This window comes from Mesoplodon mirus (genome assembly GCF_964341445.2).
Source record: "Mesoplodon mirus genome assembly, chromosome: 2".
NCBI lineage: Eukaryota > Metazoa > Chordata > Mammalia > Artiodactyla > Ziphiidae > Mesoplodon > Mesoplodon mirus.
Genome location: NC_138977.1, coordinates 205,589,900 through 205,612,466, shown reverse-complemented (window position 1 = coordinate 205,612,466; position 22,567 = coordinate 205,589,900). Strand labels below are relative to the sequence as shown.

Here is a 22,567-nt window from a genome sequence, read left to right as displayed (position 1 = left end):
AGGCATTGGAATGTTCCACTCATCACTACTTTGACAATTGCTTATGTCCACTTGAAATATTAAGAAAGCTTTACTCTCATATTTCATTTACTTATGATGAAATAGTTACCCATTTTTAGTGAGTCTTCTTGACCTTGTACTTATAAGTTGCAACTGGGAAACAGTATTAGCCTAGAATGTAATGATTACGTTTATATATAATCACTTGCCTTTTATAAGGTCTGATAATATTAAAAATCACAAACCATAAGAATAACTGGTTTTGGATGTATCTCCATGCTGTCATTCAATAAATTTGTTTACCATCTTATTAGTGAAACAAGTAGAATCTGATAATCAGATTTCTTCTTTTCTAGGTATGACCAGAGAGGAATGTATCTATTAGTTGGAACGTCAGAAGGCCACGTCTTTGTTATCAATGCCAAACCCTCAAGCTTATTTCAGATTCTTGGATTCATAGGTACTTACGTAGAATGCTTATTAACCTAAAATATTGGTCACTTTATTCCAAAGAATTTACAGTTTTGAAAATGGGGCTATGGTGAAACAACTACTTGTAGCATGTTTTCTAAAACAGAAACATTTAAATAACTGTTCAAAGTTACTTAAGAGAATTCCCACATCATATTTAGAGGTTTTGATACATGTACAAAATGTACAAAATGGTACATAGTTGATGGTAAATAAATCTTCTTGAATCAATTAATGAATTAATGAAATGGCTAAATGTTTCTAATATTACTACAAAGGAGCGTTGGGTTGGTTTATCCCTGAAACACTTTTAAATAACATTTGATCTCTATTTAATTAAGATATCTAAAGAAAGTTTTGTTCCATGCATCTTTAGAGTTTCCTCTTTAAACAAAATGACATCCAGCTTTTTCAGTAATGTGCATCCAAATGCCCAGGTAAACCACAGATTTGGTAGGTGAGATAGCACTTAGGTGATAAATAATAAGAACTAATACTTTTCTTTCTGGCTTTACATACCAAATATGTATGTATATTTTAAAATCTATGTATTGGTTTTTAAAAATTGAGTGCCTGCTAGGTGTAAGATGCTGAACCTAGGCTCTGTGGGAGCATGGGAAGGTCAAGGAGACAATTTAGTGGAAGAGTAATAGCAGAGAGCTGTGTAGGCTCAGGGGAAGAAGCAATTAATTCTGCCATGTGTGAAGAAAGGAGTCGAAGTGATGGGGTGGCACAGAGGACTGGGGGAGAGTTTTCCAAGGACTTAAAGTAGTGGAGGATAGGGCTTGTTGGTATTCTAGCTTGGGACAAAAGTTTGAGCAAAGGCACTTGGAATGGTAAGAAGTCTGGTGTAACAGGTAAATAAGAGTTTGCTAGATGATGACCATGGTGACAAAGTCTGAAAGAAAGTGGAGCACGCTGAACATCATTCCAAGGAGTCTGGACTTTGTTCTGTAGTTAATGACACATCATCAGATGTTTTCAAGATGGGACTGGTGTGATTTGACTTGGTTTTTAGAGGATGTCTCTGGCATCACTGTGAAGGCTGGAGCAGAAAGGCAAGAGAATGGAATAAAAAAGACGAGTTAGGAAACTATAACATTACAGTAACTTAGGCAAGAAATGATATTAATCATAACAATAGCGAACATTTATTGAGGGATTCCTTGCCATGTGATAGCCAGTGTTCTAAGTACTTGGCACGTGTTAATTCATTTAATTCTTACAGACAACTTTTATGAGGTAGAGACTACTGTTATGCCTAATTTAAACATAAGACAATTGAGGTACAATGAGGTTAAGTATTTGTTCAAAGCCGTGAAGGTAGGTGGTGGTGGAGCCAGGACTCAGACTCAGGAAGACCGGCTCAGGGCTTGTGCTCTTTTTCACAATGTACGAGCCCATGCAGCAGTCATGGGAAGAGAAAGGAGGGGACAGCTCTGAGTGATGGAATTGGTAGGACTTGATAATTGATTATATGTGAAAGGGAGTGATCAGCAATGACTCCAAAGTTTCTAACCTGGATGGTGGAAGTTTGTGCTGTCATCAATTGAAGTAAAAACTCAGGGAAAAAGAATGTTATGGAGGTAGAGGGATAGGGTGAGCTGACAAGCTCTGTAGAGTTGAAGCCAATAAACTCTTCATTTGGGAATCTTTACCATAAATTTGGAAATGAAGATTTGTAGTTCAAAGTTTAATGATAGAATTCTGATCTTGAAATCCTAGAAGCTGATGAGATGGTTTAAGACAGAGTTGAAGCAAATCCAATTGTTTAATGAGGTCAAACAGGTAACCTAAATATGTAAATTAGATGGAGAAGCCTCCATCTGTTCATCAAAAATGTTTCCATCACTTATGTTTAAAGGTCACTTAAATATCCAGTAAATACATTTGGATCTAAAGATTTAGTGAAGGCAGTTCTATAATGTGATATCTTACCTGAGTATAAAAGATTCTATAAACTTATCAACGATGACTTGTGGTGTTGATTTCCATTTGCTTTCAGAGGTGGGCAAAGGCATTTTACAAATATCCACAGTGTCTCCTTTGGAAACAGATGTAGTAGAAGTGATGGTGCTTTCCCCACTTCCAGAAACAGGAAGAAGCAGGCTGGAAATATTTACTCTGCCTAAAATACTACCACAAGGTAAAGAAAAAAATGAGCAACAAATTCTGTCCTGGGCATCCAGTTGAATAGCTGCTACAGCTTTCCTTCTTTTTTTTTTTTTTTTTTCCTGGTGATAGCATTTTTTTTTCCTTTTAACATGTGAAGAGGTTAAAATGGCCACCACCTTTTCTGTGTCTTGCAAAATGAAATTGATGTGGCTGCTAAATAACGTGAAATGTGGACTTTCCTCTAGGTCCTGTCATTCATATGAATCTGTCTTATTATCAGAGAAAAAACAGGATCAACTGTCACTTTTGTCAAATTGATTTGTCATTTTGTGATGTCTCTTTTTTGTAGCCTTAAATATACATAGTCAAATTCAGATAGGTTACTGTGTAGTTACTTTCACTGATAAAATTATAAAGAAAGCTTTCAGGATAAAAAGGTCTGATAAAATAGACACTTTCTTTGTTTTATCAATAGATAACAAATATATCTGGGTAGCTATTTTGCACATATATAATTATAGAGTATAAGAGAGTCAAAAACCTCAAAGTACTTTTGTGTCTTAATTAAGACTCTCTACACCATCATGAGTTTCTTTTAATGCTGTGTCTCTACTTAACTGATAAAATTAACCAAGGCTTTATGAAAGATATTTTACTCACTATTAGTCATTTAATACTCAAGTATTTCTAACAGAGCCAAGCTGCTTTCCAACCATTTTTATCTCCTAAGAGTTTCTGCATTAATTGAGCATTTAACTTTTTTATTTTGCTTTTCATAGTTTTCAGAACAATTTTTTAAAAATAAAATCAATATATGGTGCAAGTGATTTCTCTTCTTCCCCAAATCTTATAGTTTCTGCAAGCTTTGCTGATGAACGAGGGAGGCTGAGAGATGCATTCATTCATAAGTTCGTGTATGAGATAGAGCACACTCTGTCTTCAGCTGTCTTGAACTTTCAAAGTAACCGAATATATGGCTTCTGTAACCAAGTGCCATACATCTGCAGCTATCTTCTTCCTGAAAAAGTATGCCAAAACTTAAGCATGCTATCATTTTTCTTAGCTGTCAAGACTGACACATTGTATCAATTAGATGTGATCCATGCTTTAACACTCTAGTCCAGTTAACAAATGTCTATATTATAGTAACATAATTTCTTTGAATTAGATATATGTTAGCATGATTTGTTAATTCATCATAAAATACATTTGAGCAACCTCACACTTACAACATCATACTTGTCAGATAAAAGTGCAGATGACACGATATTAGTTTAGTGCCTTTCAAAACTATTTTTTAAAAATCTATCATTAGAAAATCTATTCCACACGTGTCAGGAGCTACAGGATTGATGATTTTTGGTGGAGCTTTGTACCTGAGTCCTAAAGAAAATTTCACAAAATACCTAAACTATGTTTCTGGCATCCTTTCATCATACTCTCTTCAAACTTCTCCCATACTGTGTCATTTCCTGCTACATATACTGACCCAGATTATCTATCACCCTTGCTTTTCTAAATCCTTCAATCAAAGGGCTTCTCTCCCAGAGTAGACAATGTCAGTAAGGTCTGAGACAAAGACATTCAGAGATGGAAGAAATGGTTTATCGTAAGGAGGATTCAAGAGAAGCTTCCTGGTGGAAGTAATATTTGCACTGGACTTTGAAGAATAGGCCAGATTTAGACATGAGAAATATTGCGTGCAATCTTGGCAGGGACGTGGGGTTCCTGATATAGGGAGGGGGGCCAAATTGGTGGGGATGGGATGGGGAAGGGCATTCCAGACAAAAGTCACAACACATGCAGAGGTTTGAAGGTGGGCATACATGAGAAACGTGGGGGGAAATTGACTCATTTATTTTGACTTGAGCACGGGGTATATGAAACGGATTAGTGAGAAATAAAGATTGTCAGTTGTAGGCTGGGACTTTTAATGGTAGCTAATATACAAAGAAGACTTTTCTTAGTTGGCCAAAACGAACTTTTACTTGCAATCAGAGATAGAAAATGTGGTGCAAATACAGGTGCCCACTTTATCATGTATCAGTTTATTTACAATGACAGTGTTTTGGGATTTGAATCTGACTCTATATGCTCAACTGCAAACCCCAAGTTACCACTCGCCTGATCTTTTCTATAATGTGGTCATTTTCTTTGGCAGGAACATAGTGGTATTTGCATTCTTAAGTCATACCAAAAAGTACAAAGCAAACAATATGGACCTGGAATGCTCTCTCTGTCTCCGCATGGATTGTGGCTCATAACAATAGCTAAATGTGGAATTCTGTGTATCCGAGATATTCATACTTTGGTAAACTCCTTTTTTTTTTCCAGTTATGGGATGTGTGTCTTGATCTCATATAAGGAACAAAAGCTCTTACAATAGGAATTGGAACTCTTAAGTAAATTGACTCACAACTTATTTAGCCCTAATGGTGTTATTGATTCCAACACTGGGTGTATTTATGTGCTAAGGTTTGAGTCTCTAAGGGAGGAAATGCCAACAAATAGACTGAGATCTTGCAAAGAAGGAACATGGGGCTGGGATACAGTAGGTGAGCTCCAGCCCAGCTCCATCACCACTTACTGTGTGTCTTGGAAACTCACTGAGCCTCACTGAGCTTCAGCTGCTCCTCTGCAATTTTAGGGAAGCCTTGCCTGCTCTCACCCTGTGGGATCCTGGTGAGAGCTGGTGAGAGGGTACCTGCAAAACTTCTTTGGAAATAGTGAATTGCTGTGCAAACCTAGGGTTGATTATGGCTAGCTCCCTGGCCTGGAGGGCCTCTAGGCTGGTTGCTGCCACCCCCCCACCTGACTCTTCATGTGATGCTAGAAGAGCATAAGGGAGAAGGGTGTGGCCCTTACTGAGTCCTCCCCTATCACTTGCAGACCTGGATGTCACCAGTACCACTACCATTTCTGATTTCCATTTTTCTCAGATCTCTGAAAAAATGGAAATAGTTTCTTCTCCCAAAAAAGTGAAAGATCCTTTTCTAGGTTTTGAGACCAAGTAGTACTGGTTATCAATTTAATTTAATTCGGTCAGTTATTTTTACCCAGGGATCTACCCCACACACCCGAAGCATCACAATCACCCCACATGACACTCTCCCATGGGGCCACAGGTAAACTGGGCCCTGGCTGTGCATATCCAGCTCTCCTTGCTCACTTGTGCAAGAAAGCGTATTTGGAATATAGTTGGGCAAAAGTGATATTATATAGGAAAAATCCTAAATCCCTTAGAAATTATTTTTAGGTGAACAATGTGCAAACCCTGCTACATTGTCTCTTTTTCAAATGATTTGTAAATGTACGCTACAACTGATAGTGGCAAGACGTCAGAGTTTTTCTGGGTGAGTCTATGCAAAGTACCTCATATAGGAGGTTACTCATGGCAGTACTGTTTGTAAAAGCAACCTAATGTCCATCATCAGAGGACTGGATAAATAAATAATGATACATAAACAGTATATAAATAAAATATGGAATATTATGCTGTAATACAGAATGAGGAAATCTTTATGAAACGGTATGAAAAGAATCCCAAGATATATTGTTAAGGAGGAAAGGCAAGGTGTGTAATATACGTATTATGTTACAATTTATGTTAAAAATTGTTTGTATAAAAATTTGTTTATGTACATTAAAAAAACTCTGAAAGGATATTGAAGGTACTAATAATATTGATTGCCTTTGGGAGGTGTTGGGGAATGGGGGCAGGAAGGAGATTTCACTGCATACTCTTTTATAGTTTTTTAATTTTGAAACATTTGAATGTATTGCCTATTCAAAAAATTAAAAAAATTTTAAAGGCATCATGGTTGATAACTAGTGTGACAAAGAAATCTCAGTTTTTAGTCAAAGAGTTTAAACCATTGCACTGTACCAATTAGTGATTTGTTCGGGTTCTAATTAAACTGGTTTAATTGGCATCCTCTGTCACTCTTCACAGAGCCCATCACCTTCTCTCATCACACTCAGCCTCTCTGCACATAAAGGGAACTTGCCTAATCCTTGAAGGCATCTGAATTTGCCCGCACTGCTTGCTCAAGGCCCCTTCTCGTAGTCTTCAGCAAGTCCATTCACCTCTCTGTGTCTGATTTTCCTATTTTAACTTGATGATAATAATCCCTCTTCTTCCATATTACACAGAAGGGTGAACAAACCAGTACTGGTGAATGAATTTTGTACTAGGAATTTTCAGTGCTATGTATTATTAAGAGGCTACTCCATACCAACTAAAATGCTGTTAACAAATAGAAAAAGGTTTATCCACAAGCAAAAGTGCACGTAACCCCCTTAGAAAAACCATGTGGTAGAATCGCATTTGTAATTTCTGCACTTTGTTCCTAAAACTATTAAGGAAACATTTGTTCGGTGTCGGAGTCATTCTCACCAGGGGCATGGAATTCAATCGGTGAGAATTTCAATGGATGGACAAAGCATTCTGGTGAATGGGAAGGATGACAGCACCCTTGTTAACCTGAGATGGAGGTGAGTACAGTATACAATAAGCAACCTCACATGATACGGTGTTTTAAAATAAAGATGTTGCTATTATTTAGGTAATAGCAAGGCCAACACAACAGGAGACAACTGCCATTGAAAAGATTGTTATACTAATGATCCCAAGAGGAGGGGATATGCCATGCTATGGGGGGGCCACATGGGGAAGCACCAGGGAGGGTAAGGAGGCAGAGGGAGCAGGGAAATGTGGGCAAGTGTCTTCATTATGGTTTCTATGGGAAGGAGCAGGCAGGTTTAGGATTGACCAGTTTGGATAATTTCAGTGGGTTCTGGGCCATAGGGGCTGCTGCTAGTTTTCTGGTACTTGACCCAGGGATGATTAGGATAGAAATAGTGGTCCCAAGTGTGAAAGCCCAATAGAGGATTTGGTTGGGGATGTGGGCTCTGAGTTGGTGGGTTTGCATTTGAAAGGTGAGCTCCAGATGAGTTGTTTACCATCTCTATGAATTGCTGGTCCTGGGAGGGGCATTTCCTCCAAGGTTATTAGCAAGACCCCAGATGTCAAAGCATCAAAATACAAAAAATAAAAAGACCCAGTTAAGACCTATGAAGTGACCAGTCCTCCCTTTCATAACATCTGTTGGAGGAGCACAAGGAATGAGGACAATTCTGAACGGTAGATCATTTTTAAAACTCCTATTTATCCCTAAAAAACCTGACATAGGTATGTACGTATCTGTAAACACATACACGTTTACTTTCCTAATTAGACTTTGCCTAGACAATATTAAATTATTTAGACTTTGCTTAGACTAAAATTAAAATCCTAAATAAACATATATTAGCCAAGCATACAGATAATAGCCAGGGCATAGAGAACATGAAGGTGACACCTTGGACTTGAAATGTTACTTTGTTTGATCTGCCGATGCATGTCACTAGTCAATGTGCAATTCATTTCCACAAAAATACTATTTCACGGTGCCTCCTGTGAGCAAAACAATAATAAAACATGGCGTATCTCAGTGACACTGTGAAATGTTACATATTATGGAGATTCTATATCATAGCAATTTTGGTCACCACTTATTTCAAAGACCCATTTGACGACTGACTGTATCATCATGCCCATTTTATACATGGAATCCTGAATAAAACACCAACCTGTATCTCACTATATAAATCCTAATGCGTTCTTTGTAGTAAGGGATCACATAGCATCTCAAGTAACAGCAAACGTGCTGGAGCCCTATTTACAGCAGTGAGGACATTTCCATCCATTGGCAGTTAATCTCATGGACCTCTGACTCAAAAAAAGTTGAGTTTGAAAACTTGGTCCAGCACTTGTGACCTTAGGCATCTGACAACCCCTCTAAATCATCTGTAACCATGTTATTCAAGGTGGAATCTGCAGCACCTGTGAGCTTGTTAGAAATGCATATTCTTGGGCCTCATCCAGACTTTTCGAATCAGAATCTCTATGGGTGGGGCCCAGGAATCTGTTTTAACAAACCCTCCAGGCCATGCTGATGTGCCTGAAGTTTGAAAGGCCCTGGTGTATTGAGTGGAAGTAATAATACTTTCCGGAGTGTGGGGTGGGGGCTATGAGGACTGAATGTGGTAATGTGGTTATATATGTGAAGCAGCACAGCACCTACTATCTCTGAGGGTTCAACCAGAGCAGTGGCTCTTCTGCACAATGACCGGGGTGGGTGGGTACAGAGGGCATGTAGGGTAAGGGTATGGGGACAGTGTGAAGAGAGATGACCCCAGGGAGGTCAGGAGGTTTGTCATGTCCTGGAGCCCATGAAAGTACTGTCCTCTAAGAAGCAGAGTCCTAATAACTACAGGGCACTGCAGAGAACTATCCACATATTTCTTTGTGTAGAAATGGTTAGGTATCTGGAAATAATACTGCTAAATGTGTCTTTTTCAAATTGTGATTTTGTAGCCTATGTGTTTTCTTTTTTATTAATATAGGCAGTTTGGAGGAAACTTAGCCAATGAAATTCTTGAATATAGCCAGCAACTTTCAACTTACCTGAAGAACACCATGGACGAGGAGAATGATTATTTAAGTATAGCAAAAAAAGATTCCTTGGATTTGGGATCAGAACCTGAACATGCAGTTGAGTTTCACTATAGTTTTCTTTCTCCTTCCTTCCTCCCTCCCTCCTTTCTTTCCCTTTTTTTTTTTTTTTTTTATTTTATTTATTTATTTATTTATTTAGGCCATGTTTGGTCTTTGTTGCTGCGTGCAGACAGACTTTCTCTAGTTGTGGCGAGCGGGGGCTACTATTTCTTGTGGTGCACGGGCTTCTCATTGCGGTGGCTTCTCTTGTAGCAGAGCATGGGCTCTAGGTGTGCAGGCTTCAGGAGTTGTGGCATGCAGGCTCAGTAGTTGTGGCGCAGGGGCTTAGTAGTTCCGTGGCATGTGGGATCTTCCCAGACCAGAGCTCGAACCCCTGTCCCCTGCATTGGCAGGCGGATTCTTAACCACTGCACCACCAGGGAAGTCCCTCTTTCCTTCTTTTTTTCCTTCCTTCTTTCCTTCCTTCCTTCCTTCCTTCCTTCCTTTCTATATCAGATATCAGTTTTCAGTTTGTGGTTTTCTTTTAGCAGATATTTTAGTAATATTCCTCTTTATCCAGCTACCTCATGATTTTCAAAAAGAGCATACACTACATTTAAGAGAAAATATTCAGCCTTTCTCAAAGCAATCACAAATATCACATTTCAGATCTCATTTAAACCACAGTACAAGATCTGTCTGGGCTTGCTTGAAAAAAAAATCTACTACAATTCTGGCGCTTGTTCAAACTAGTCTCTCTATACTTTTACATCACATACATTATTTAGGATGTGTCTAGCCAGAGAACATTTATTCACTCAATCATTTAACAAATATTTATTGAGTGCCTACAAAGTGCTGGCCTCTGGTGGGTACAGGCATGAAAAGATAGGAAAAGTTTCTGCTTTCATGGAGCTTACATGCTAATTAGGGATTGGGTGTGAGCAGAGAGATATAGATAAATAATCAAATAAATAAGAAGAAAATAGGTAGTAACAAGATCTATTTACCAAATAAAAATGGTTTGGTGTGATAGTGTTTGGCTGGAATAGCCCCTCCACGGAGAAAGGCTGTGATCTGACTTAAAAGAAATGTGCCAATACGTGGGGGAGGGGCAAGCACTCAGGGCAGAGGGAGAAAGCTTGGCACGTTTGAAGACCTAAAAAAGGCCTGTGCAGCTGAAGTGAGCAAGGGAGAGAGTGGTAGGGGATAAGGTCCTGGAGGTGGGAAAGAAACAGGTAAAGAAGGGCTTTGTCAAGCAGGTAGCATTTGGACATAATTTTACATGTAATGAGAACCTATTAAAGTGTTCTGAGCAGAGGATTTACAAGATCTTATTTACGTTTTTGAAATGATTACTTCTGCTGTGTGGAGAATGATTCCTGTAGGGCACAAGAGTAGAAGCAGAGAAGGAGTTAGAAGGCTTAGGTACCAGTGATAGAGGTGCAAGAGTGTTGTGGAGAGGTGGTAGTTTCCAGGCCGTTTGCAGAGGTAGAGTTGACAGAACTTCTGATGAATTGGACATAGAGGGAAAGGGAAAGAAAGGACTCAAGGATGACTCCTAGATTTTTTACTTGAAGAACTATGTAGAAGAAGGTACCATTCACAGAGAAGGGGAAGACGGTGGGGAGAGGAGCCACTGTGGGGAGGAAGAAGGGAATCTAAAATCAGTTCCCTGGACTGAGCATGAGAATACTGTTAGACATCCAAGCGAGATACCAAGTACGCCATCGTGTAGATGTTCTGGGGAGAGTCCAGGACTCGAGATGTGGATTTGAGAGTCAGGGGCATATGAATGGAATTTAAAGCCATAAAACTGAGTAAGATCATCATGGAAGAGTGGATGGTGGGAAACAGAAGGGGACCAAGATAGAGCAACTTCTAGAACTCCAGGAGAAGAATTCAGGGAGGCGAAGGAGATTGAGAAGGGGCAGCCAGTGAGGTTGCAGGAGAACAAGCAGAGGGTGACATTCCAAACTCTGCTGCAAAGGGAGCACAGAAATAGGGGTGGCAGCTAAAGGGGAATGTGGTGGTCAGTGGAGAGTAGCTTTCCTGGGACAGGAGATTCCAGAGCATGTTTAGATACTGTAGGGAAAGATTCAGTAGAAGGCAGAAATGGATGATGCAGAAGGGTGATGGAAATTTTTTTTAAGTGCAGAGGCTTCAAGAAGGAGGAAAAGATTAAGATCCTAAGCACAAATGGTGGGGCGGGCCTTGATAGGCAGCAGCATTTGGTCTACAGTAACAGGAAGAAGGCCAAGAGTGATCTGGTGAACGTGTGACCTGTCTGATCATTGCTGCTTTCTCAGTGAAAAGTGTGGCTGATAGAAGCACAGAATGGAAGGAATAAAATTAACTAAACATTACATCTTGAGCAGGCAAAATGTTTGGTAGTATATTTTAAAATGCAACAAGTGAAGAGGGATCCAAAGCAATTAAATGAAGTAGGGTAGGAGGATAACTTGATGAATTTTTAATTTAAGATATGTCTGTCTTCTTCTAAGATAAATGAGAATGTGCGGTTAAGCGTTGACTCATTACAAGAGGAATTAGTCAAAGTTGATAATACGGCAGAAATTCCCTGGATACAACAAAAAAGCCAAGAGGTATTTATAAAACATGAGAGAAGTTTGAAATAATGCTTTGTAGGGGTGCCAACTAGATTCGTTTCCCGTGAAACCCCTTGGAAAGTTAGAAAGTGGAAAGAGATGCTACTTGGCAGACCATTACATCGTATAAGTGTACCTTCCCTGATAGCAGGCAAACACACTAAACACGGCCCAGTCTTCTAGATTAAGTTATATGAGCTTTAAGTGCTGTACTTTGGCTAATACGAAACCCGAGAAAAGTGTCCACAGAGGCCAAAGCAAAGAATGAACTAACATACCTCATGCTGAAGTACATTTGGGGGGATGCTGCAAGGTAGGCTTAAATAAAAGGGGTGGGCCCGGAACAGAAGAGACATTGTGGCTTCTGATGTGCAGAAAGGTGACATAGGTGGCAGCCTGTGTCTGGATTTAGCCTGCTTATCGAGTCTCACTCAAGTTCCCAATAAAATAGCAGACTAGTTTTCTGTTATCAACTGTTCTTTAATTTTTCACTAAATTATTTTCTTTCTGTTGGCCTTATCATTGACCTCAGTTCCAAGTTGCTTCAGTGGCCACTTACATAGTAGCACTTTAGACTTAAGCAAAGTATTGCAGTGGTATTATTTCATGTACACTTTATGGGTCTTTAATTTTTTTCCTTATTTCTGTTTCTAGGGAAGTGCTATCTATGTATCTAAGTATGTACATATGTATCTATCATCTCGCTATCGTCCCTGTTGCTTGTTTAAATGATGTACTTTCTCCATTCCAGGCCATCAAAAACGAGGTTAAACTGTTTTCCAACAAAAGGAAAGAGATAAAAAGAGGAATCAAAGCACTTGCTAAAACTGTAAGTGTTGCGATTCCATATACTAATACATTTGGCCCTCGGTCTAAAGTTACGTTTTGAACTTTATTTTGTTCAACCCAGCATGAGACACTACACCCCATTTTTTTTCTCTGCCTGTAAGCTTAGTTTTCTGGGGCACTTTAATAGGGTATAATTTTTATCATAGCATACAACATATAAACAGTGGTTTTCTTCCTGTCTTCCCCAAATACTGTCTTTAATACTTATTTTTGTCAAAGTTATACATTTACATTTTTACAAATTAAATAATACAGAGTTATGTAATTAAAAATAATGTTTTTGGGGCTTCCCTGGTGGCACAGTGGTCAAGAACCCGCCTGCCAGTGCAGGGGACACGGGTTCGAGCCCTGGTCTGGGAAGATCCCACATGTCGTGGAGCAACTAAGCCCATGCACCACAACTACTGAGCCTGTGCTCTAGAGCCCACGAGCCACAACTGCTGAAGCCCGTGCGCCTAGAGCCCGTGCTCCGCAACAAGAGAAGCCACCGCAGTGAGAAGCCTGCGCACCGCAACAAAGAGCAGCCCCTGCTCGCCGCAACTAGAGAAAGCCCGCGCACAGCCACAAAGACCCAATGCAACCAAAAATAAATAAAAAATTTTTAAAAATGTTTTTGTAGCAGCATCTGCTCTACTTTTCTTCACTATGATTCCTACAGTCCTGAGGTAAATGTTTTCAGTTCTTTCAGCCTTTTTGTTTGGATGTTTACCTCCATCTTTTTTTTTTTTTTTTTTTTTTCACTTTTTTTTTTTTTGCGGTACTCGGGCCTCTCACTGCTGTGGCCTCTCCCGTTGAGGAGCACAGGCTCCGGACGCGCAGGCTCAGTGGCCATGGCTCACAGGCCCAGCCACTCCACGGCATGTGGGATCTTCCCAGACCGGGGCACGAACCCGTGTCCTCTGCATTGGCAGGCGGACTCTCAACCACTGTGCCACCAGGGAAGCCCCCTCCATCTTTGTAATGGTCTTCTTAATGCTTCTATTTCTTGATATTTCTATTTTGACACTCACTGTGGGCTTTCTGGTGTGGAAGATGAGTACTCAGGTTCTTTTACACCCTCTACCATTACTGTATGCACATAAATCAATACTCAGTAGGTACACTATTATAGTTATATAAATATTCTTCAAAGCTGAGCCACATGGTATATTATGATTACATTTCCATTTCTACAACTTTATTTTTCCTGGAATTAATAATTGCCTTTGTTTTAGATTAAGCCTTTCTATTCCAACTCTCTCAAAATGCTAGATACCTGAGGTAATCAATCTGTCAGTGCATTTGTGTGTGTGTGTGTGTGAGACCTCCCTTCTAGAGCTTTCTATCTTCCAGCACTAGTCTACGCACCTTGCTCTCTAGACCAGGCACACAGCTGCTGTTCTAGGGACTTCTCTTGTCCATCTTCCTGGGAAATTGTCTCACCTGCCTCCTGAGTTAGAGCCCCTGTTTCCAGAGTCCTGTGTGTTTTTCTTTGTCTTCTTGGGGTGCATCTTCCCGTAGCTTTCTAAGCAGGACTGCTGTGCAGGCCCATACTTGGGAACATCATTTATCATGCAGCTGTGCTAGTGTCATTCAAATGTAATACAGTGTGAGTGGTGCCTGCCCCCTAGAGGTGTACAATGTTTTGGCTCTGTTCTTGAGAAAGGGTACATAGGAGGTACATTTTCTGAGATGTGGTTTTTCTCAAATACAATGATTTACCCTCAGAATCTTGAAGACTTGCTCCATTGTCTTTTAGCTTTCAGTGTTTGCTTTAGAGAATTCAATTTCTTTTTGATTCCCAGTTCTCTAGGTAACCAGATTTTTATCTCTGGAAACTTACAGGATCCTTTCTTTTTCTCTGGTGTTTGGAAACTTTACAATATGCACCTTCATACCTTTGATGGATATTCTTGATTTGCTGGTGCAGACATACTCTTCACCCTTTTTCACCCTGCTCCTAGCCCCAAGAGGCTGGCCTCTGTGGATGGCATCAATGAGCTCTCTTGCCTCTGTCTTTTGTTTGGGTTTAGACAGTGAGTGGCATCAGCAGACGATCAAGGGGCAGGAGAAGACAAGGTCAGGGTCTTTATTTCTCCAGTTTCCTCTCTGTGGTGTTATGAGTTGGCAGTGACTGCTAGCTCTCTCCTACAGCTACTGATCTCCCCAGGTTCTAGTAACCACTTCCCATCCTTGCCTTTCAGACCTGGGAGTGGTGATAGCTTCCCGTGGTTGCTCGCCTGAGATGCTTTATCATGCCTTGCTGATTTCCCTTACCATGCCAAGTCTGTTTTAAAGGTCCCTCTCCCCATTTTATGCTGTTTGTGTCATTCTGTTTCATACCAGGACCCTAGCTTGTTTGGGCTTTCTTGTCTCTTTTATGTGCTAAGCACTGGAGCACTTTTAACAAGAAACCTGTCTCTTTCAGGTCTGGGAAATGTTCTTTAATTATTTCTTTGGTAATTTCCTCCCCTTAATTTTTGTTTTCCTGATTACTAATGAGGCTGAACGTCTTTTCATAACTCTGAAGACGGAATTTCCTCTTCTATAAACTCCCTGTTCATGTCCTTTGCCAATTTTTCTATCAGGTTGCTGGTCTTTTTCTTGTTTGTAGAAGTTCTTTATTTTTAGTTTTAGTTTATATTTCTTTATAATAATTAGCATTAGCTAAGCTGTGATAACAAACTCCAAAAATATAATGGCATAGGGATGAGAAGTTTATTTCTTTCCTATATAATCATTCTGGGTAGGTGTTCAGGTCAGCAACTGCTCTGTTCCATGCAGTCATTCAGAGACCCAAGCTGACAGAGATTCTGCTGTCTCTAGCACATGGCTTCTAAGGTTGCCTTGCTTGATCTCATCCCACTCAGCTGGAAGGGGAAAAGAGCATGGAGGCGTGCATTGGGCAAATCTGGAGGTAGCCCTTATTATTAGGTTGAACCACATGAGATTGCTGTTTTATATGGTTCAGCCCAATATACTACAAATATTTTCTGCTTTGTCTCAATTTTTATACTGTGCCTTTTAATTTATTTTACATATAAATTTATTTATTTTATTTATTTTGGCTGCGTTGGGTCTTTGTTGCTGTGCACAGGCTTTCTCTAGTTGAGGCAAGCCGGGGCTACTCTTCATTGTGGTGCGCAGGCTTCTCATTGCGGTGGTTTCTCTTGTCGTGGAGCACAGGCTCTAGGCGCATGGACTTCAGTAGTTGTGGCATGTGGGCTCAGTAGTTGTGGCTTGCTGGCTGTAGAGTGCAGGCTCAGTAGTTGTGGCGCACGGGCTTAGTTGCTCCGCGACGTGTGGGATCCTCCCAGACCAGGGCTCAAACCCGTGTCCCCTGCACTGGCAGGTGGATTCTTAACCACTGCACCACCAGGGAAGTCCCTATACTGTACCTTTTTAAATGCAAAATTTTAAGATTATGATCCAAATGTATTGATCATTTATAGCTTTTGCTTTATGTGCATGATTTTTAAAGCCTTCCAAATCTCACGTATTTTCTCCTGATACTCCTTAATTTCACCTGTAATTTATTTTTGTGAGTGGATATGAGGTATAGATCTAACTTTATTTTTTCAAATAAGTAGCACATTTCACCAGTGCTTTTTATTGAATATACCATCCTTTTCCCGCTGATTTGCAGTGCCTCCTTCATCAGTCCCTGGATTCCCATGAATACGGAATTATTTCTAGACACTCTGTGTTCTGATATCGAGCATTGATCTTTTCCTTAGCCAATTCCAAACTATTTTAATTGCTATAGCTTTATAAAATGTTTTTATATCTTGAAAGTAATTCTCCCTTTGCTCTTCACTTTCAGAAAATGTTGGCCTCTTTATGCACACTTACTTTTTCATCTGAATTTTAAAATTAGCTTGTTGAGCTCTGTAAAAATCTCTGATTTGATTTTAATTGAGAATAACTGCTTACAGTGTGATTTGGTGAAGAATTTATTTGCCATCTCTGAAATTTATTACATATATATTGTATATATTTATAAAATATATAAATCTTATATGTTATATATTACATATAAATATATATATATCTTTATTCAAATTTTTAACAAGTTCTTTAGTTAAGTTTTATAGTCTAAAAGTGACTTTGTATACATCTCTTATGAGGTCTTTTGTGAGTGGAATATTTTCTATAACATTTTCTAATTGGATACTACTGGATATGAATGTTACTCATTTTATATATGACCACCTTGCTGAATTCTCTTTTTAGTTCTATTGCTTTGTCAATTGATTCTCTTGGACTGTCTAAGTAGACTATCATATATTCAGAATATCACGTGTCTCTTATCAATCTTTATATTACTTTATTTCTTTTTTATCTTATGGTAAGGGCTTCTAATGTAATAGTGGTCATTGACAGTGGACATGCTTGTCTACTAACCTTAATGGAAATGCTTCTAACTTTTAAGTGTGATGCCTGCTGTAGTTCCTGCTAGATAGCCTTTAACAAGTTAAAGAAATGCCATTCTATACCTTGTTTTCTAAGTCTTTTTTCTGTGATTTTTTTGTTTTTTGTTTTTGTTTTTCCTAATAAAAATGTTGGTTTATTCTGAGGGTCAAGTGAAATGATATACTTTAAAAATCTAAGAGTTTTTTGTGAATTTTATTGTGAAATTTATCAAATGCCTTGTATTCTTTGTATTCCTCAGATAGACATTAGTCATTTTAAGCAGTACACCACATTCATTTTGCTAATATTGTATTTAAGAATTTTTAATTTCTAGTTGTAAATAATACTGATCTAATTTTCTTGTACTTTCTTTGTTTAATTATGGTATCAGCATTATCAAGTGATTGAGTAGCTTTCTACTTTTTTTCCCATTCTCTGGAATAGTTTGTATAGAATGGGAATTCTCCTTTTCTTTAAGGTTTGATAAACAACGCCCTCCTCCCCTCCCACACACATATAAAACTATCTGGGCCTGATGTCTGTTGCAGAGTTGATTTCTTCTGATTGTGTCAAGTTCTTCTGTGGTCTTTAGTTTTATCAAGTTTTCTATTTCTTTTCAGGTATAGATTTGATAAATAATATTTTCTTAGAAAAGTGTCCATCTAAATGTTTAATATAAAATTATATAATATTCTATTTTTTAAGTCTCTTCTGATTTTTCAGTTATAGTTCTATTTTATTCCTAATGTTGTATGTTTATGCCTTTTATCTTTTTTCTTGATCACACTTTCCAACAGAATTTCTATTTTATTAACATTTTTGAAGAAGCAGGTTTAGTTTTATTGATTTGACTCTGTTATTATAAGAGAAAATTATACAGAATTTTATACCTATACATTTTATAAATTTAGGATTTGATCAATTTAGAATTTTATTCATTCTTCCTTGCTTCATTCAGGTTTATTTTTCCTCATTTTGTTACCTTTTTTAGTTGAAAATGTGGTTTATTTCCTTTTTTTTTCTATTATGCATGTGGCCATAAGTATTCCTCTGAGTACCACTTTGACTACATTGCACTGATTTTGATATGCAATTTCTCATTATTGCCTAGTTGTAAATATTTCTAATTCCATTTTGAACATATCAACCAAAGGGTTTTCTACAAGAGTGTATGTATTTTTCTATTTTTAATTTCCAGATTGTTTTGTCTATTATTTATAGATTGTTTTGTATATCTTTCTGTTGCTAACTTTGAACTTTATTTCACTATGCTCAGTAAACAAAGCTTGTTGAGATTATCTCTGTGGTCTTGTATCTGGTCTTTTGTGAGTGTTCCATGTGTTTGTAAAGAGTATTTATTCTCTGGGTTTTTGGAGGGGGAGGGTGGGTAAAATGTTCTTTAAATTCCTACTAGATCAATCTAATTTTGTTAGTTAAGTTAGCAAAGTTCATGTTTTTGCTATTTAAACTGTTTTCTAGGATATGATTAAGTTTGGCAGTTTATCCTTGTACTTCTATCATATGTATGTTAGATACAAAAATGTACATGACAGATCGCCTTGGTAGATTGTTTCTTTTATCCTTATGAATATTTAGCTTTGTCTCTTTAAATGTTCTTAACTCTACATTTTGATTTTAAAAACTTTTTTATTATTATATTTTTATTTATTAATTTTTTGGCTGTGTTGGGTCTTCATTGCTATGCACGGGCTTTCTCTAGTTGCGGCAAGTGGGGAATACTCTTTGTTGCAGTGCGCAGTCTTCTCATTGCAGTGGCTTCTCTTGTTGCAGAGCACGGGCTCTAGGTGCGCAGGCTTCAGTAGTTGTGGCGTGTGGGCTCAGTAGTTGTGGCTCGCGGGCTCTAGAGCGCAGGCTCCATAGTTGTGGCTCACGGGCTTAGTTGCTCCATGGCACGCGGGATCTTGCTGGACCAGGGCTCAAACCTGTGTCCCCTGCATTGGCAGGCAGATTCTTAACCACTGCACCACCAAGGAAGCCCCTTGATTTTTTATATTAATATTTTTTGCTGTATTTCCTTTTGCTAGCACTTATTTACGTATCTTCTTCCATTGCTTTATTTCCAAGTTTCTTCTGTGCTCTAATCAGTATATAACTGGATTGTTTTCTTTAAATCCTATCTAAGAGTTTTAATAGGTGAGTTTAGCCATGTTTATTATAATTATTGATATGTTTACACATAATTCCTGCCATTTGATTTTGGGCTTTCTGTTTAACCTATTTCCAAGTTTTTTCTTTTTCCCTCTTTCCTATCTGCTTGGATTGCTTGTGCATTTTTTGTTATTCTTTTCTCTTTTTTTTTCAACTATTTTGGGAGTCATAAATATATTCTTTTTATAAAATTCTAACTCACATGCTTGACCTCCTATTTTTTTTTAACATCACCTGGTGCCTTCCTACTCAATGGTATAGAGCACAGAAGCATTGACACCACCTGGGATCTTGACCCCATCCCAGATGTCCTGAAACAGAATCTGCTATTTTCACAAGATCCCTAGGTGATTCATAGACACATTAAAGTTGGAGAAGCTCTGGTTTAGCATGTATCATACCATATCTGCCCTCCAGATAGGAGCCCCAGTATGCTTATGTTGTTCTCGGTTTTTACGTTTTCATCTCCTTCTGCTTCCCTACTTTCTCTCATTGATATCATTTAGAATTATAGTTTAAATTGGTACCTTTAAAAACTCTTCAAAATGTGTAAATTTTATTTAGACTTAATAAGTCTTTCTGCTTACCTTCCCTCTGGCTTCAGTACGTCCTTAATAATCCTTTCAGAGGGGTAGGTATTAGTGAACTTTCTGAGCCCCTGAATTTTTACAAATGACTCTACTCTATTTTGACCCCATACCTGAATGATGGTTTGATGACTATAGAATTAGAGATTCAAGGTTTTTCTTTCACTTAAAACTTTGATCCAAAGCTATTGATCCATTGTATTCTTGCATTCAGTGTTGCTGATGTGAGTTCTTCTATTAGTCTAATTCTTCTATTTTTGTGATACTCTTTTCCTCTTCAGAAATGTTTAGGATTTGGTTCCTTAGTTTCCCGACATTTCTTTCTGTAGACCTGGGCTGGCTCAACACTTGTTATACCCTTTGAATCTTGAGTATTCATGCTTCATTGTGTCTTTAAAAAAATCCTCCCTTATTGTTTCTTTAAACATCATGGCTCCTGTTCTCTTTATTCTCTCCTTCTTAAAGTCATATTAGTAACAGGTACTTCTAGATATGTCATACATGTTTATTAATTTTTCTTTCACATTTGCATCTTTTTATCCTTTGTTACACTCAGGGAGAATTCTTAACTGACTTTTACAGATCATTAATTATCTTCAACTGTCCATTTTGCTATTCAGCCCATCTGTCGAATTTTTTGTTTTTTCAAAGATTAAACTTTTAAGTTCCATAATCTCTTGGGTTTTTTTGTTTTGTTTTGTGGTACACGGGCCTCTCACTGTTGTGGCCCCTCCCGTTGCGGAGCACAGGCTCCGGACACGCAGGCCCAGCAGCCATGGCTCATGGGCCCAGCTGCTCCGCAACATGTGGGATCCTCCCGGACCGGGACACGAACCCGTGTACCCTGCATCGGCAGGCGGACTCTCAACCACTGCACCACCAGGGAAGCCCCTCTTGATTATTTTATGATCTAATATTTTGCATCCCTAATTACTGTAAAATTCTACTCTTCTTGCTTAATTAACTCTTTCTCTTTGCATAACAAGTTTTCTGTTTATTAAACTTATTGTCTGTCTTCAGTGGTCTTGTTGTTCCCCAAATATTTTGTGATCCATTTTTATTTTCCTTTTTTTGCATGCTCATCTTTTTTATTTTTTTAACATCTTTATTGGGGTATAATTGCTTTACAATGGTGTGTTAGTTTCTGCTGTAAAATAAAGTGAATCAGCTATACATATACATATATCCCCATATCTCCTCCCTCTTGCGTCTCCCTCCCACCCTCCCTATCCCACCCCCCCCAGGTGGTCACAAAGCACAGAGCTGATCTCCCTGTGCTATGCGGCTGCTTCCCACTAGCTATCTGTTTTACATTTGGTAGTATATATAAGTCCATGCCACTCTCTCACTCTTTATAATTGAAATTCCCTATTATAATTTCACTACACCAGTTCAGCAAGCTTGGGAAGAAGATGTGTAGGAGATCTGACTTCAGCAGGTATTCCAGTCTACCTTATGCTGAGCTCTGTCCTGGGGACCCATGGGGCCATGATGCACCATTCAGATCCAACTGATTTTCATCCTTCAGACTTTACAGTTTCCATGCTATTGAAGGATCCTTTTTTTCCCCCTCTTAATTGCAGTGTTGGATTTATTGATTTATTATACACTTTTTTTCCTCTTAATTTTATGGATTGGGGCAAGAAAGGAAGATTGTAAAGCCCATTCTCAGTCAATTTTGAAACTGAAGTCCTCATTTTTTTCTCTCATATTGTCTTTGTTGTTTTTGTTTATTTGTAAGGGCTCTTTATATTTTGAAGATATTAATATTTTGTCATATACGTTGTAATGTGTGCCCTTTGTCACTGAATTGTTTAGAAGCTATAAACTTTTAAAGATATTTTTATTATAGAAATGTTCAAATATATATAAAAGTGGAGGGAATACTAATATAATAAATCTAATCACCAATATTTTTGCTTCTATACACCATCCACTATCCTCTCCCCTGACTGTTTTGAAAAAGACCCCAGATGTCATATCATTTCACCTTTAATTATTTAAGTATATGTGTCTAAAAGATAAGAACTCTGAAAATACTTAATAATAATACTACTAGCACACCTAAATATCAGTAATTCCTTAATATCATTACATATTTTTGTTGTTTTTAGATGAATGAGCTTTTATGGATTAAACCTTAAAACCTAAATAAGCCTATTACCTAATTCTTTATTTGATAGTTACATTTAGATAAACAGAATATCTTTTTTTTTTAATTGGTTGCTGTCTGAAGAGACTCAGAAAACCATCCATTTAAAGTTTAATTCTTTGCTTGTCTCCATCCTTTACTATTGGAAAATTCAGATTCTGGACATGATGGAAGAAAATGAAGCAGTAGATAATATTGCAAAATTAGAGCAACAAGAATTTGGCCTGGATCTTGAAGAACTGGAAAGACTCCACGATGAAAGTGAGGAAGAAGTGGCAAAGGTATGGAAAAATCTGATTTAAGCACCATAAAGATTTAATAAGGAAAGTAAAAAGAAAATAGGAAGGAAAACTTTTCTAGGATAATGCAAATAAAACAAAACTTTTCCAGCGTGATGTGAATACAGCAAATTCAGTGCATACAAATGGAATGAGTCAGAGAATTATTGAATTTGGGATTCAGGGGAAAGAAGAACATCTAGATCAGCCAGACATCTGATGTTTGTCTCTCCCCCATGACATTAATGCCAACCATCTTCCACCATATATTTGAACATTTTTAGAGATCTCTTCAGCCACCTCATACCAACTTCAAACTGATTTTTGGTTTAGTAAGCCCTTTCTTAATTAGAGTTGAAATCTTTCTCCCTGTACTCACTGATTCTTCTACTCTTTGAGCACCATCT

General features: G+C 38.2%; 1 protein-coding gene across 4 annotated transcripts in view; it reads left to right on the top strand.

The window, feature by feature from the left end:
- Positions 1-22,567, top strand: part of CFAP43 (cilia and flagella associated protein 43) — a 104,501-nt gene that overhangs the window by 45,401 nt on the left and 36,533 nt on the right. For all 4 annotated transcript variants that reach the window (XM_082631708.1, XM_082631707.1, XM_082631709.1 and 1 more), the window contains 9 exons: positions 357-460; positions 2,477-2,617; positions 3,440-3,612; positions 4,748-4,897; positions 6,950-7,080; positions 9,034-9,181; positions 11,629-11,730; positions 12,485-12,562; positions 22,038-22,163. In XM_082631708.1, the coding sequence (XP_082487834.1) occupies positions 357-460; positions 2,477-2,617; positions 3,440-3,612; positions 4,748-4,897; positions 6,950-7,080; positions 9,034-9,181; positions 11,629-11,730; positions 12,485-12,562; positions 22,038-22,163 (1,153 nt within the window). The remainder of the gene's footprint in view (positions 1-356; positions 461-2,476; positions 2,618-3,439; positions 3,613-4,747; positions 4,898-6,949; positions 7,081-9,033; positions 9,182-11,628; positions 11,731-12,484; positions 12,563-22,037; positions 22,164-22,567) is intronic.